Source organism: Dinoponera quadriceps, unplaced genomic scaffold, assembly GCF_001313825.1.
Source record: "Dinoponera quadriceps isolate SergipeBrazil2010 unplaced genomic scaffold, ASM131382v1 scaffold2167, whole genome shotgun sequence".
Taxonomy (NCBI): Eukaryota; Metazoa; Arthropoda; class Insecta; order Hymenoptera; family Formicidae; genus Dinoponera; species Dinoponera quadriceps.
The window spans coordinates 387733-404329 of NW_014556702.1; the positions used below are offsets into that span (position 1 = coordinate 387733).

General features: G+C 42.5%; 2 protein-coding genes across 5 annotated transcripts in view; one reads left to right on the forward strand and one right to left on the reverse strand.

Moving 5' to 3' along the window:
• The first annotated feature begins 2453 nt into the window (after positions 1-2453).
• Positions 2454-7323, forward strand: LOC106747984 (cytochrome P450 6k1-like). 2 transcript variants are annotated; one of them, XR_001374709.1, is made up of 7 exons: positions 2454-2633; positions 2707-3238; positions 4616-4984; positions 5241-5425; positions 6143-6431; positions 6725-6958; positions 7079-7323. XR_001374709.1 is itself a non-coding variant. In XM_014626087.1 (6 exons), exons 2-6 carry the CDS (start codon positions 2719-2721, stop codon positions 6898-6900), a joined length of 1539 nt encoding a protein of 512 aa, XP_014481573.1. In that variant the 5' UTR covers positions 2454-2633; positions 2707-2718; the 3' UTR covers positions 6901-7323. The 2 variants fall into 2 exon arrangements, 1 of the variants encoding a protein (XP_014481573.1); XM_014626087.1 differs by having other exon boundaries at positions 6725-7323.
• Positions 7324-8360: 1037 nt separating this feature from the next.
• Positions 8361-16597, reverse strand: part of LOC106747983 — a 163193-nt gene continuing 154956 nt past the window's right edge. For all 3 annotated transcript variants that reach the window (XM_014626086.1, XM_014626084.1, XM_014626085.1), the window contains 2 exons: positions 15826-16077; positions 8361-15739 (listed from right to left, as the gene is read on the reverse strand). In XM_014626086.1, the coding sequence (XP_014481572.1) occupies positions 13970-15739; positions 15826-16077 (2022 nt within the window). In that variant the 3' untranslated portion in view covers positions 8361-13969. The remainder of the gene's footprint in view (positions 15740-15825; positions 16078-16597) is intronic.

Sequence of the window (16597 nt, forward strand, 5' to 3'; positions counted from 1 at the left end):
TTCGATGTGTCAAATATGATTTTTGCTATGAAATTGCAAAGTCAAATGTCCTCAAATTCCCCTAATCAAAAGAAGAATTAATTTTCTTTTCAAGAATATTCTAAACTTCATCGAAGAACAGTTAAATTCGATTAGTTTGAATAAATGTACCGAAGTTTTAGTTTTAGTTTAGCTTGTAATTTAATATTAATCGAAATATTAAACTTATTAGGATTAAGACTATATTTTGTATAATATAGATTTGAAACTTATTATATTAACATTATATTAATTTTATATAAATTATTATATAAACTTATTATATTAATATTATATAAATTTACTATATAAATTTGAAACTCAGGATGAATTTGTGATATATGTGCGGATATTAGCTTATAAAATACTTGAAATAAATAATATTGTAGTAACTTGAATGCAATATATATTTTTCTTTACGTCGATTAGTACGTGTCGGTTATTGCGATTTAATACCATATTCGTTAAGGAAAATAAGAAGATTCACATCCACTTCATCAAAAATGTCAATAAATGTTATCAATAATTGATATTTCTAATCACTTCTCCACATGTCAATGTTACATAAATGTTTGCCCCGGAAAGATCTACAATTCCGATAAGAATTATTGCACCGTTTAGAAACATAAATTACGCAATTGTAGTTATATTATAAACAAATAAGGATTATCGTATAACGCTCAGTGCCCTTATTTTGTCTTTTTTAACATATGCGTTACAGACGTAACGCATACCGCAGCGGTAAATAGATCGTTTCATTGTTTCACACGACTTTCTAGCACGTTTTCAGCACAACATGGACATCTTGCGCCAATTCATAACCCTCGATAAAATTTAGGTCCAACACTACACTCCAGAAACAAAAGAAAAGTCAAAGCAGTGAACACACACATAGATTCAGACGGTAAGAGAGTTTTGCTTGATTCCGAGACAATGCTGCTATTAAAGATGATCAGTGTTGCACTGGAAAGAGACGTTCCTCTACTCACAAATGCTTAACCATATCCGTGCTAAGCGAAGCTCTGTGAAACTTAGGAAAGTGGCTTCGGAAAGTGATATTGAAGGCGCAATAAAATGAGTCTCCTTCACACGGTTTGATATAATCAGCAGCAATGATTATACTTCAAACCTTTATACTTTGTACCTGTACCGTGTTTCCTCACATTTCTTTTCTCGTTCTCTTTTATGACAAACAACTCGATATATCAAACGACTGCAATTAGCTCAAATTAAAGCTAAAGCTTCTTAGCCTCACAGAACTTTGCTTGACACACAGATATGGTTATGCATGTGTGAATAAAAAAATTTCCTTTCCATTGCAATACCGCTGATAACTTTTGCATACTTTGCGAAAAATAGGAGAAAAATAAATGAAAACTACGAAAGAAGATTTGTTTTCTGATCGAGTTCCCTCTCTCTCTATTATTTGCGCATATTCTGGTCATTTGTTAGGTCAGAAGCTGTCGCTGAAAATACACACTTTCGACATTTGATTGACAAGTGTAGTGCGGTATATACTATCATATCGAAGATAATTATATTATTTATATAACCCGACTATATCATTAAAATAGTGATCGAATCTTAAAACTCACTAATAAGAAGCAACAGTGACCCTACGAGTTAGCAATGCGCTCACATGAGTTGNAGCGAAGCTCTGTGAAACTTAGGAAAGTGGCTTCGGAAAGTGATATTGAAGGCGCAATAAAATGAGTCTCCTTCACACGGTTTGATATAATCAGCAGCAATGATTATACTTCAAACCTTTATACTTTGTACCTGTACCGTGTTTCCTCACATTTCTTTTCTCGTTCTCTTTTATGACAAACAACTCGATATATCAAACGACTGCAATTAGCTCAAATTAAAGCTAAAGCTTCTTAGCCTCACAGAACTTTGCTTGACACACAGATATGGTTATGCATGTGTGAATAAAAAAATTTCCTTTCCATTGCAATACCGCTGATAACTTTTGCATACTTTGCGAAAAATAGGAGAAAAATAAATGAAAACTACGAAAGAAGATTTGTTTTCTGATCGAGTTCCCTCTCTCTCTATTATTTGCGCATATTCTGGTCATTTGTTAGGTCAGAAGCTGTCGCTGAAAATACACACTTTCGACATTTGATTGACAAGTGTAGTGCGGTATATACTATCATATCGAAGATAATTATATTATTTATATAACCCGACTATATCATTAAAATAGTGATCGAATCTTAAAACTCACTAATAAGAAGCAACAGTGACCCTACGAGTTAGCAATGCGCTCACATGAGTTGGCAAGACACGCAATCTCCATGGTAGGCTGTTATTACTAAGTATATGCAATCTCAGCAAATTATAAAAACTGTGTGTGTAGATGAATAGAGAAACGAATCATGGTGGGGTAAGGAAAATAGAGATCTTCAAACGTATAAAGGCGACGCACGGCACGGATTCTTATTCCACTATCGTTGCTTTCGCGGAAATGTCTCACGAATTTCTCCACGTTTTCATCCCTGATTGTGAATTTTGAATTTTAGCTTAGATTTTCTCTCACTAACGTTCGAATCAAGAACTTGTGGCAAGCAGACGTCAATTATTTATCTTCTTGATCCACACCTGAGTACTCGGTATTTCTTCAATGTACATTCTCAAATATATCTAGAAATATAAATAGAAACGCAAAAGTGATAATTTTCATAGGCAAGAAGAATAATGACGCTCATGACGAATTACTGGGGCCTGGACGGCATAATACTGCTGACAGCTTTCATGGTGGCCGCTTACCTTTTCATGACGCGTAACTTCAAGTACTGGAAGAAACGCGGTGTTGAGCAAGTGCCCCCGGTGCCGTTCATAGGCAACTTCACGGAATGCATGCTTCTGCAGAAGAACCCGGGATATTTCATGAAGGATCTGTACAATTACGCCAAAGGGTTGCCTTACATAGGTTTTTACGTTTTCGACAAACCGAGTCTGCTGGTGTGCGACCGTGAGCTCGTGAAGAACATTTTGGTGAAAGATTTCAATAATTTCTCCGACCGGCACGGCTCGCCCAACACGAATGACCGGCTGGGTTACGCCAATCTGTTCTTCATAAAAAATCCCGCCTGGAAAATCCTTAGGACGAAATTGACACCGATCTTCACGTCCGGCAAGCTGAAGAAAATGTTCGAACTGATGCTGGAGTGCGGTAACAATCTAGACACGTACATCAACTCACTGGGATTAAAGGGTAAATGTTGAATGATCTGTAAAGTATCGACAGGATAAGATTTAATTTGAAGATCTAACGAAGAGAAACAAAAAATTTGCGAGGAAACAATAAATTTCATTGAATCGTAGCGGTAAAACGCCGATTGGAAATCGATCGACGGAAATGAGAAGAAGTCGTTTCACTTTCTGCAATTGAGACGACAAATCTTATCGACCTGAGATATCGTAACGAGCTTTTAACGCATTTGTCCCGAGCAATACGATCGAAAACGCGGTGCAAAAATAAAAAAAAAAATTAGTATCAATTCTCAATTAATATCGAGACTCATATACTTATACGATAGCACGGATATGGTTAAGCATTTGTGAGTAGAGGAACGTCTCTTTCCAGTGCAACACTGATCATCTTTAATAGCAGCATTGTCTCGGAATCAAGCAAAACTCTCTTACCGTCTGAATCTATGTGTGTGTTCACTGCTTTGACTTTTCTTTTGTTTCTGGAGTGTAGTGTTGGACCTAAATTTTATCGAGGGTTATGAATTGGCGCAAGATGTCCATGTTGTGCTGAAAACGTGCTAGAAAGTCGTGTGAAACAATGAAACGATCTATTTACCGCTGCGGTATGCGTTACGTCTGTAACGCATATGTTAAAAAAGACAAAATAAGGGCACTGAGCGTTATACGATAATCCTTATTTGTTTATAATATAACTACAATTGCGTAATTTATGTTTCTAAACGGTGCAATAATTCTTATCGGAATTGTAGATCTTTCCGGGGCAAACATTTATGTAACATTGACATGTGGAGAAGTGATTAGAAATATCAATTATTGATAACATTTATTGACATTTTTGATGAAGTGGATGTGAATCTTCTTATAATATTAATTCACACGTAAACGTTTTAATCGATCACAGACCCTCTTCACGAAAGTCAAAATAGATAATGATGATAAAATTTCCGTTTGTAAATTTCTGTGAAAAAGTTCCATTTCCAATAATTAATAACTCGAAATCTTGCATGTTGTTTGCAGAAAAATATATAATCTTACATGAACATATAATCTTAGATGAAGAGATATGAAAAAAGTACATTGAATAGAAGAATCGCTATCTTCAAATTAAGAATTGCATTAATTTGAAGATATCCTTCTTTCTATATTCGACGTTATTTCCTATTAATTCTTAAAAATTATTCTTGAATAACAAAAATATGATTTTTGGTAGAACTATGAAGAATTGCTTTATGGAGAAAGAGAAGAGCAAGATCTATCTTCATATAAGATTATATATTCTTGCTTATATATATGAGAAAATATGAGTCTTGGATTTATAATAATTTATTTTCTGCGCAATAGTCAGCTCAGTGAATCGAATTGTAACGTGTGCCGACAGGTAACTCGAAAACGATAGAAGTGAAAGAACTAGCAGCCAAGTTCACCACGGACATAATTGGAAGCACCGCTTATGGGCTCAACGTGAACTCGCTGAACAATCCGAACGCCGAATTCCGAAAGTACGGCAAGAAGATATTCGAATATAACTTCTTCCGCGGCTTCGAGATAATGGCGGTGTTCTTCTTGCCAAACCTGGTTCGTTTGACCGGCATCAAAATGTTCGGCAAAGAAAGCAGCAATTTTCTACGCAAGGCCTTTTGGGAGACGATGCTTCAACGTATGAAGTCCGGCAAAAAGAGAAACGATCTCATTGACATTCTTATCGAGATAAAGGAAACGCATAGCGACCAAAATATCGAGGGATTCGGTAAGCGGAATGACAATATATACGCGTTAACAGCGCTTCAAGCTCATGCGAAAGTTACAAAATTACGCGAAAATAGAAATTAAAATTTAAAAAAGTATCGACGATAATCAGATACCATAAAATTAGGGAACCTGCATGGTTTTGCGATAAGTTCAATTGATAATTCCAATTAAATCCCGACGGAAGATTCCGATTTCAATTAATCGCGACGATTAACGGAAGCTCCGAGAGTCTCCTCCATGGAATGAAATTGTAGAATTCGACGGAGACGACTTAGTGGCGCAAGCGGCCGTCTTCTTCGCGGCCGGTTTCGAGACCTCCTCAACGATAACGGCTTTTACGTTGTACGAGCTCGCGGTGCATCCTGAAATTCAGACCAAGTTGCGAAGGGAGATCGTCGACGCGCTCGACGCATCCGACGGAAACATCACGTACGACATGGTATATAAATATCATTCGCTACTTTTGCTCGTCGAATAATTTTTATGATAACAGCTACGCGAATAAGTCGTCAATATTAATGACGAATCAATGTTCTTTTTAATGCTCTCACAATACACCGGCACTTACAGATTAATTCTGTATAATCTCACTTCAACACGCACACATATCTTGAGAATACGGATTTTCCCGAAACAAAAATGTTCTTTCTTCCTGTGCAGAATCGTGAATACTCATGTCCAGAATTCCGGGGTATGTTCAAATAAAAAGATATACGCATAAAATGGCATTTGTAATCGATTCACCACACACAGCACACACGTAAAGTACTTCGAATACTTGTCTTTTGCTGGAACAATTAGTAAATAGCTGTGAAATTAATATGACGAAATCATGAGAAAAAGTATGTTAAAACGGAAGGTTACGTATTATGTTAATTTTACAATTATTTATTGGTTATTATAGAGCGGAAGAAAAGTGTCTAGAGTATATATTTTACAGGTGCACTGTGTATATGTGCGATGGGAATCGATCACAAATATCATTTTACTGATATATTTTTTTACTTAAACGTATACATCAGGAATTCTCGACGTGCGTTTCCTCGGTTGCGACGTCATCAAACAAGACAACCGCAGCGAGAAACGAGGAACCTTAAACAAATCTGATCTCGACATTTAAGCGAACGATATAAACGTCGTTTGTGCTTATTATCAGACTCTATCGTTACCGTATCTCGACATGGTGGTCGCCGAAACGCTGAGGAAATACCCGACGCTGCCGTTCTTGGACCGCACGACAGTGGAGACCTACAAAGTGCCAAACTCCGACCTCGTCCTCGAGAAGGGCACGCCGATCTACATCTCAATGCTCGGCATGCATTACGACCCGGAATACTTCCCCGATCCCGAGAAATTCGATCCGGAACGATTCAACGAGGAGAACAAGCGCAACATACTGCCGTACACCTACTTCCCGTTCGGAGAGGGCCCGCGCTCATGTATAGGTAAGGAAATCCCTTTTAACTTCGACACACGGAATTAGAACGTATCATTTTGGGTCGTATCAAATGTTCCGGGCGCATATCTGAAAGATTTCTGATTCTCAAACCAAAACAACGTTATACGTGACGTTCGTAAAAAAAAATAAATAAATAAAAAAACGTAACTTGGAATTAAAAGAAATTAAAAAGACATACTTACGGTTTGCTATGCGTAATAGGTGATTCTGATCTGATTCTCGTTGTGTTTTCGTTGAACAATAAACGAGGGAATTGCAATGCAATAACGCATTCCGCAGGTACTCGCTTCGGGTTTCTTACGACGAAGTTGGCGCTCATCAAGATCTTCAACAAGTGCGAGGTGACACCGTGCGAGAAAACCATGATACCGATGGTACTCGATCCGAAGGCCTCCTTCGCGTCGCCATTGGGCGGCGAAATATATCTCAATATCCGGGAAGTTAATGCCAACTGAAACTCGTTTCTCAATGTGTTTCCAGCTAAGCAAGGATTTATCTCACGTATCTCGCCATGTGAGCCTTGATTCTTGCAAACGGCGCTTGATTGTCAGCGGGCTAACTTTCACGTTCTATCTCGCCAAGAATTTTTGAACTTATCGCAAAATTAATTAATTGTGAATTCGTTTGGAACAGCCCTGTGATGCACTCACCATCGCACGATGTCGTGGCTCGTGTTTTCCCGCTCTCTGGAAGATCGACATTCGTTTTAAACTGCGTCATCCACTTCCGGACGAATGCCTATGATTGTCCAATATAGTTAGCAGCCTCTTTATGTATGTTCTTGTGGAACAAAACGTATAGCCTGGTACTTAAGCGTACGATATGTATCGTGAATTTGTAAGGACGAATCGACAAATATATTTAAAGTTTGACCGCCACAAACCGGATTTTATTTCAACCGAGGAGATCACGACGGATGGATGTGAGTCCGCTTCCTCGCTCGTACTTAGTCACCTATTGACCGTGATTATTTACATCCTGGATAGCACACAAATATCCTACGAATTTTCTACGCGGAAAAAGTGCTAAATTCAAATAAATGATTATTCCAATATTCCTTAGCAAATGTTTACTTGGAATAAATAAATTCTATTTGGATCAAGTAAATATATTACTTGAATGTGTATTTCTCATAATAATATTAGTAAAATATTTTGTGCTATCTGAACTTTTTGCATGTTCTACATAAGACCATGTGTATATTCCGATCGTCTCTGTTATCAGTTGCCGAATGAATTAATTAACACGCAAGGAGGGATATTCTCAGATACTTCTTCGTCGCCGACAGAATGATTATTTTTCCTTTATTCGTCGACATTGTAAATATATATATATATATATATATATATATGTATAGGAGGCAGCCATGAGCAGCCAGTCACACGCTCTGATGTGTAGTGACACACACACATACACACACACACACACACATATATATATACATATATACATACACACACGCGCGCGCGCGTTTTTGTGTGTGTGTATGTGTGTGTGTGTGCGTGTGTGTACATATATATATATATATATGTATATATTTATTTTCATTCGCTTACTCTCATTTACAAAAAAGACTAACGACCGACCGCACGGACGAACTACTCGCCGGGCGATCGATCCACGTGAGGGGGGATTGGGAGGAAGGGTCACTTAGAATTACGCTTCTATAATATATTACTACGACACCTTGGAATCGAATGGAATGATAGATATATCCCACATATTCTTCCTCACACGCATATCGTTCGGTGACGGTGAACTCTGCATTGTAGATTTCTAATCGCAATGATTCGCGATTCAAAATATATAAATAACAAGCATTCGTACATCGCAAGAAAGATCGTCTCCTACATCGCATATTAATCATAATTATCATCAATTTCTGTCGATCTCGTTTTGTAAAATACCTCGCGCGCGCGCGCGTGTGTGTGTGTGTGTGTGTGCAACGACAATTGTACGATGACTTTAAAAAAAAATAGACAATTTAATTAGACTGAAAGGAGAGTTAACATATGTTTATCATCCTCATTTATTTGCTCAAGATTGAATAATAATATACGTTTCTCATAATTAGATAATAATATATGTTGTAAACGTTATGACCATAGACATTGATTACAGTATAAGCACTTGCTCGTGTTTTTTTTTCTGAGATGTTGGCGAACATCAAACATTCAAAATAAACGAGTCACGAGGAAAAACTTCACGCGAGCCAGATGTCATAGTGGATAATATTTTGCATAAGAAAATAAAATAGATAATTGCTGGCTCGTCAGCCAGCTCAAAATTTTATCCGATAACGTTGTAGCGGATCCTTTTTTTTTTTATTTCGGAGTTAAATTGGATCGTATCAAGTCCGAAACATTCTCCGCGATAGCTGCGGTACAAATATGGCTAGCAGTGGGACATATAATCTGTTTATTTTCAACCATGACGACAACGACGACGACGACGACGATGACGACGATGACGATGACGATCGCGAAGAGAAATAAATATGCCGCCGTCACCGAACGCTGAACGATTCAAACGCACTGCATCGCATGTGGTACTTCCACGAATGCTCTTACACACGTAACTATACACAATTCGCCCTTACAACATATCATAATATCGTAAGATCGATAATAATATTATAATATCGCGCTAGTAACTCGCCCGCGAGCATTAACAGTACTTTTGTTCTTCGTCTCAGCTCCTCGCATGTCCAGGTAAATATATATATATATTTATATATATATTTACTTATTTATATAATTACTTTTTTGTTCATATATATATATATATATATATATATATATGTATATATCTGTATGTATATACGAGAGGATCAGGTTATCGCGTGCGTTCAATTTATGTCGTACGCATAAATTCCAATTAATTAATATTTATCTAACAATGAGAAAGAGAGAAAAAAGGGAGACAGAGTAAAAGGGTAGAGAGAGGAGAGGGAGGAAAGATATCGGTGGAAGGATCACGATCGATATCCTCTTTTTACTTGGCAACCTAATATATTACGAGTGATGAGAAAGGGACGGCGAGACTGAGAGCGTACGTCGTGAACACGAAGACACGTCCGCGTGATTTGATTATTTGAATCCACGATGAATGTACGTGTGTGTCTGTGTGCACATCGAGAAGTTTCGTGTCGGAATTCGAGATCGCCGCGACACACAAACCGCTCGTCTTACGACGATGACGGCATTAATGAGGACGTTAAAATGGCTAATTATTTCCACGATTTCGAATAGAATAGAGTAGAAATCACGATAATAAAGTAAAAATACTAATTGCTTTTCTTCGGTGTTAACGCGTGAGATTGGAATTGTAAATGTGTGTGCATGTGTACGAGCTTGTTTGTACGTTTATCTCGATAATTGACGAAGACGATTCTGGAATACGGAGACAATTCTGGAATACGAGGAAAATGGGACTAAAAATTCAATTGACGAGTAAAACGACGCCGCGTATCACGGCTCGATTGGCCCATTTGTGTGTCGATTTTTATTTTACTTATTTATTTAGCCTCGTTATCGCGTGTCCTTCGTACAGATCGCGAAGAGGCTAGGATCGATATTTCGACGATCTTGCGAGTCGTATTTTATTCCACGCTTTTGTGGAACCTGAGTCATTTTTCAAACTCTCTCTCTCTCTCTCTCTCTCTCTCTCTCTCTCTCTCTTTCTCTCTCAAGATCGTGGAAAATTGATCACCTTTTGATTGAGATTTTGATAAACAGTCGATTTAGTAGGTTAAGAAATCGCAAACAAATGTGACTAGTTTTGGAGAAAAGTATCCGAACGGGTTGGTGCCGTTAAATTTAAGATTCCGGTATAAAAAATTTCGCGAAGGAAGACTGGTACTTCCATCTCCACAATAAACACACCTTCGTAACATGTATCGGGAAATCAAGATAAACGCAACAGTTGCAGTGACTGAAATAATTCGGCTTCCCATATCTGTAAACTTCGATTTGACTCGCAACTACGCTCGTACCAAGTGATTATCTGCCATTGCGCGTGGAACACATGTCGAAAACACGAGAACCGATTAAACTGGATGCGCGTTTCGCGCATCCTGTTTGGTCCTGCGGCTGAGAGATTTCAAAAAAATCATGAACTATCGTATACCACTAGCGTGAATACGTTTCTCCAATATCAGTCTTGAACATCGATGACGATCAGGCACAGAGAGTGAGCGATATGGAAGGAAAAAAGTGCATCTGATTTCCTCTACGATGTGAAGTAGAAACGTCTTAGGAATTACCTACTTTGGTCACGTTACGCGTTCTTCTTCTTTCTCTTTTTTTCTTTTTTACAAACGCTTGACCACTCCGCTCGAGCTTAATGCCTATGTGATTCGGTAAAGAAAAATGTGTCGCAGTCTGATCCGTTTCCTTATTAACAGTTTACCGGATATGCTTCGCAATGACGTTAGACCTAACATTCTTCGCAAGACACGTCGAAAACAATTTCAATGCGTTCTCATTATTTACGAAACGACGCGATGTTTTTCCCTGTTCCTCCATTGTTTTCTTCCGCGTTTGTGTACAGCGCTGAATCCCGTCGAGATTGAAGTCCTCAGGTACGAGAGTCTCTTGCCTCGCGATTACTTAACGTCTCGGTGCGTCAAGAGTCAAAATCAAATGCCTTCTTTCATTCACATCGCGGAGAATTTGATTATTCATTACTTGTGTGTGTGTGTGTGTGTGTGTGTGTGTGTGTGTGTGTGTGTGCGCGCGCGCGCGCGCATCGCTACGTAAACCGGCGTAGTAGATTCTCTCGCTCGCAAACGAGACATCGTCGAGACTTTCCTAATCTCGTTTCGTTCTCCTCCCTTTCTTTCTTTCCTCGTTCTTTCCTTCCGCTTCTAACGACAAACGATTTTCCCCCGTCTGAGAAGACGAGAGCGTGCCAGCCAATTTGATTCTTAATTCCGAGGAAGGATCACATGAGGCTCGCTGTTTGATACAGTTATCTCCTACTCGTGCGTCTCAACAGCAGGACTCGCCGAATAAAAAGTTTCCGGGCGTAATTTTTATTTTTCGAAAGAAACTGAAATTACCTATTCCAATCGCATAGCGACTCCACGCGGACCTCGTCCTCCCGGTCGTGTCGTTCAGATCCACGTAGTTTCATCGGCGAGTCCTGATTCTACGGCACGATGAAGAGAGAAAGAGATAGGGTAGGTAGAAGTAGTCGTGTTAATTGGTCAAATAATCAGTCAAGTATTTGACACACAGAATCGCTCGCCGCGACCGAGCTTCTCCTCGCGCGAAGACCGCCGCACAAACTGAAATACGCCCGGAAGCGTGCCTCCGGGACTGAAGACAATAACGTAAGACTAGAGTTCAACAATACATGCGGCTTTTAATCACCGTACAGACGCAGTTGACGGAGTATAAAAATATAAACATCTAAAAAATGAAAAGCGGGACGTCGTACAGAAGTAATCGCGTTTTGCGCGTGTGCTTATGCGTGTGTCTGCGCGTGCCGCGCGCCTCGACGATCTTCGAAGAGCCACGCGCGCCCGTCTGAACTTTCGAACGAAACAATAATCGCTGGAGAGACAGTCGGTCCGAGAGGGGAACCCCCTTAGGCTACGTTCCGCCTCTTTCCAAAATTGCGTTCTCTTTCGTAATTTGCCTCGTTCGGAGATACGCTGAGAGAGCGTCTCGCAAGGAAACTTGCCGATCGCCTCGAATGAGGTTCTCGCGAATTTTCTGAAAAGTTCCCACTTAATTCCGGCTATAATTGCAAAAGCGCAACTGATTCAAGGTTAACAATTCTCCGTCACTTCCCACACAAAAGCCATTTTATAACATGCAAATGCGAATAGGGGAGGATGATTCACTGAGTGTGAGTGTAATTGGCGCTAGTTGACGCACGTAGTCAACTCTTGCAGAGGGAGCAGAAGGCCGCCTTATCGAGTTACCCCGTGTCATCTGATGAAGCAACGGCGGCAAATCGAGGTTTTAATTCACCGTTTAAGCGTCGCAAATCGTTCGCCCGAATTGAATTGCGTTTTAATAGCGCCGACGCAAACAACAACGAAAGGATTATCCGCGAAGCAATTTTCCCAGCGTTCTCCGAACTGTCGATAGTAGAATCAACGAGACTTCCCTGCCGCGAATCGTCCTCCTCCGACGGTGCAGCAATGAAGCGCGATTATTCCGACGAATCTCCCCCATTTTCTCTTTTCGCCTTATGGTAACTGCTAATGCTATGAGAGACGAGAATAGTCCCCGAGTGTGAGATATATATCCGGGAGTACTCGAGAGAGAGAGAGAGAGAGAGAGAGAGAGAGAGACAGCCCCCTTCTAGGCGGCAACGAACGAGCATCTCGGCGGATTATCTCCGCGCGCGCGCACTCTCGGAGAACGCAACGATATTTCTAGGAAATGCTGAGAATATTGCCTGAGAAAACGGGGATCCATTCCCAGAAGATTCTAAAAATAGCGCGATAACATTCTCTTACCTCGCACACCCTTAGCGGTTACGCGGTCCCTGAAACTTCATCGTACATCGATACGACAGAGCCACGCTTACGTATCTAATCGTGTGTGCCTCCTCCTTCTTTTCCCTTGCCTACTTAAAACTACATCCACTCGCTCGTATGTATACACTACTGATTTTCTCCCCGTTTATATATATATATATATATGGGGATGTGTGTATCCTTGCGTCTCTGTCATATACACCCGCGCTTGCGTATATTTATATATGTATAATAACGAACAACATTAATGATTAACTCTCTCATTAGGCTACTCTTCGAATGGACAATAAATAAAATAGTCTATGTATACACCGTGCGTCCACGTTCTCCGCACAGGCCGTGAGTGTCCCTCGCGAGTAACGCAATCCCAATCCCGCCACTTCGAACGTCACGACGCAAAAAAAACACTCGAAGTCGGCGACGGGGAAATATTATGGTCCTATGAGGATCCCTCCGGAAGAAGAATTCGATCGACGGAAATCACATGCACATGAATGGATCTAAATCCTCTCTCCATAATCGGCCTGCTCGAGCAAACACGTTCCATCGAATCGACGACTGCCGTTTAATTACACAAAGGGAAAGATTTTATTTATATATTACACACGATCGGCGCGGAGATGTTTGTCATGCATTCTCCTCCCGCGATGTGCGCATCGCCCGAATGTCCTCGAATATCCGTGTTCGTCGCCGGTCGCCGAATAACAACCGACATAAGCTAATTGATAGAAGGCTAAAATTCTGCTTCGAATTTTTCCTTATATTTCTCCAAAAACTAATTTTTCTAATTTCATCTGTTCTTTTTTTCTTTCTTTCTTTTTGCGAAGTAACGAGCGACAACGAGAAACTCCCGGGTATTCCCAGGTCTAGATTAGCGCTCTTTCCTCTCTCTCTCTCTCTCTCTCTCTCTATCTTCCGCGATCAAACCGTCCGCTCGAGACTTAACTATTGCAGCAGAATAAGTTCTCGGGCCACCAGCCGCGAAGGCCGAGCTTCTTCTCGGAGGAATCCTCGACCACAAGAACGTATCACTTGATCTCCTCCCTGCTGGGCGACCTCGGCGGGTGCGGCGACAAGGGCGTCTCGTTCAGATGCCTCTTCGGCCGGAAGCTGGCCGTCAACGAGGATATCCAGCCGCTCTGCGAGCCGTGATCGTGCAGGGAGTCGCTATTGCTGTTGCTGCGCGTGCTGTCGATGCTCATCCCGGACTTGAACCGCGAGAACAGACCGGGCGACTTCTTCGCCGAGCCGGGCGAGCAGAAGGCGGGCTTCTTGCGCGACTTGCAGACGTCCTTGCAGAGCATCGAATCGAGGCTGCCGGTGTGAGGACGTTCCTCCGCCTTCATGATCGCCTCCGCCTGCTTCGCCATCTTGGAGATGTCCTCCATGCTGGCGGAACTCCGGCGGATCTCCACCTTGCCGAGGTCCTCTTCGATGTCGCAGCAGCTGTCGTCGGGATTGACCACGATCTCAGGCTTGGGGCGCACGTCGATCTCTTGGAACTCGATATCCAGACACCGTCGTGACTTCACCTCCTTCATGCTCTGCGACTTGCCCTCGGGATTCGACAGGTTTCTGCGGTGCTTAGAGAACGTGCCGTCGGAACCAGCCGCCGGCAGAGCCTCCAAGGAAGTGGAGGACCTCTTCTCCTTGGCGAACACCGTTCGCCAGCTCCTGTTCTTGCAATCGGTGGACTTGCGCACCTTCGGCAACGTCATCGCCCTCTTGTCCACCGACGACAGCTCCACCACGGTCGCGATCGCCGCCTTGTTGCCGTCCTTCGTGGACTTGGCGAGGTTGCAGCGTTTGCAGATGAACAGCGAATTGTGGTGCCTCGACGAGGTGGTCGTAGCCGAACCGCTACTTACCGAGTTGCTCTTGTTGAGCGTCTTCGACGCGTGCTTCAGCTTCGGGCTCGGCGAGTCCTTGGAGTCGAAGCTGATGCTCAGACGGTCCGTGAAGTTCCTCAGCCGCGAGAACAAGGACTTGTGGTTGTTCGGCCCGGCCTTGTCCTCGCAGCAGCATCGCATGCCGATCGACTCGCGGCTGCTGTGCGCGTCCCTGCGGCTGGATCGGTTCTCCTGGTCGTTCTCGACGACGCTGCTGGTCTTCCTCAGGTTGTTCCGCGGCTGCGAGCGCGACTCCACCGCGACCACGACGTTGCCGTTTCCCTCAGGCACTCTGCCCTCGATCTTGACGTCTAAAAAAGCCGTCTCCTTCTCCGCCTCCTTCTCCTCGAGGATCCGCGTGCCCTCGGCCGACCTCGCGCTAACCGGCGAGCTCAGGTCGCTGCCGAGGTTCTCGCCCTTGCTGCGCCTCCTCTCGCGCTCATGGTCACGGACAGCCTTCGCCAGGTCGTGATTGTGATAATCCAATGAAGACTTCTCCCGGCTGCCCTTCCGGCTGCCCGGGTAACTCTTCCGGCCGCTGGTCGGCCCGGCCAGCGTGCCCTCCGTGGAGATCTTGAACTTGAGCGTCTTCTCGCTGATCTCTACCTCCGTCGCCGTCTCCGGGTCGGAGCTCTCGATGTTGTCGCCCTCCTCCATCGTCAGGTTCTCCGTGATGTCCTCGTCGGTGGAGCGCGAGCGAATCGTCCCGGCGGACCTCTTCGAGCGCATGCTGTGCGACGACATAGACTTGATGACGGCGGTCGAGCCGACGGTGCCGCTTTGCATGGTAGCCGGAGCCGACTCGCCGACGTCCACGACGCTCTTCCGATGGTGACGCTCGTCCTTGGCCGCCTCGTTCAGCCTGCGGTAGTACTCCAGGGCTTCCCTGACCGGTTGAACTATGAGATCCTGGAAGATAGGCCGAATTTCACTCGAATTCGTAAGCGCGACACTCGCACGGCGTGCCGGAACGGTCGTGAGAAACGAAGGTATACCTGCAGCTCGGGTAGCAGTTCGCCGAGAGCTTCGAAGAGAGGGAGGAGAACTAGGCCGATGAAGCTAACCTGGGACGACGGTTTGGTCACTTTGTCGCGATCCATGAACGGCGTGACCGGAAGACCCTCGAGTTTCTCAGCGTCACTCTGCTTGAAGAACTCCTGCAGCAGCCTGTCCAGCCACGGTTCCGCCACTTCCATCGGACGAGCCTCGTTACTTATGTCAGCTACCTTAATCAGGATCATGGACAGCTACGGAGATAATTAAATCACCTCACTATCATCGTCGAACCGTCGCCGTTGAATGTCGCAGCGTGAACAGCACCAAAGCCTGCCGCAGAGACGCAGGGGAAAAGCACCAAACCAATATACGCTTTCGTTTTTCGGCCCTAAAGTCTTATTGAAGGTATGAGATTTCACTTTACGTGCATAGATGCAAACTAGCGACACTTCTCTACGAAAATGTACGATAGTCTTATGAGAATTATTATATGTTTCGTAAATATCTATTTTTTAAGATGCTTGAGGATTAACGCCTCTAGAAACTTCCAGGCCCCAAAACCGATATACCTGTGATACCTGTAGGAAATTATTAAAAATAAAAGTAAAATAAAAGCATTGGAATTACGTTGTTTTGTATATTTATTATGTATCCTTATATCTGATCTTTAATTTCTTATATATTTCTATAAACTTTAAACATTTTACAATTTTAAACATTTCTACATGTATATCGCTTCTTTATTATGTGAAAAAGGATTCCCTAACTTTT

Excerpts from the sequence above, each read along its gene's own strand:
- LOC106747984 (XM_014626087.1), top strand. The coding sequence starts at position 2,719 with ATGACGCTCATGACGAATTACTGGGGCCTGGACGGCATAATACTGCTG. Across the intron at positions 5,426-6,142 it reads GAAACATCACGTACGACATG|ACTCTATCGTTACCGTATCT; the intron begins GTATATAAATAT and ends GCTTATTATCAG. Across the intron at positions 6,432-6,724 it reads GGGCCCGCGCTCATGTATAG|GTACTCGCTTCGGGTTTCTT; the intron begins GTAAGGAAATCC and ends CGCATTCCGCAG.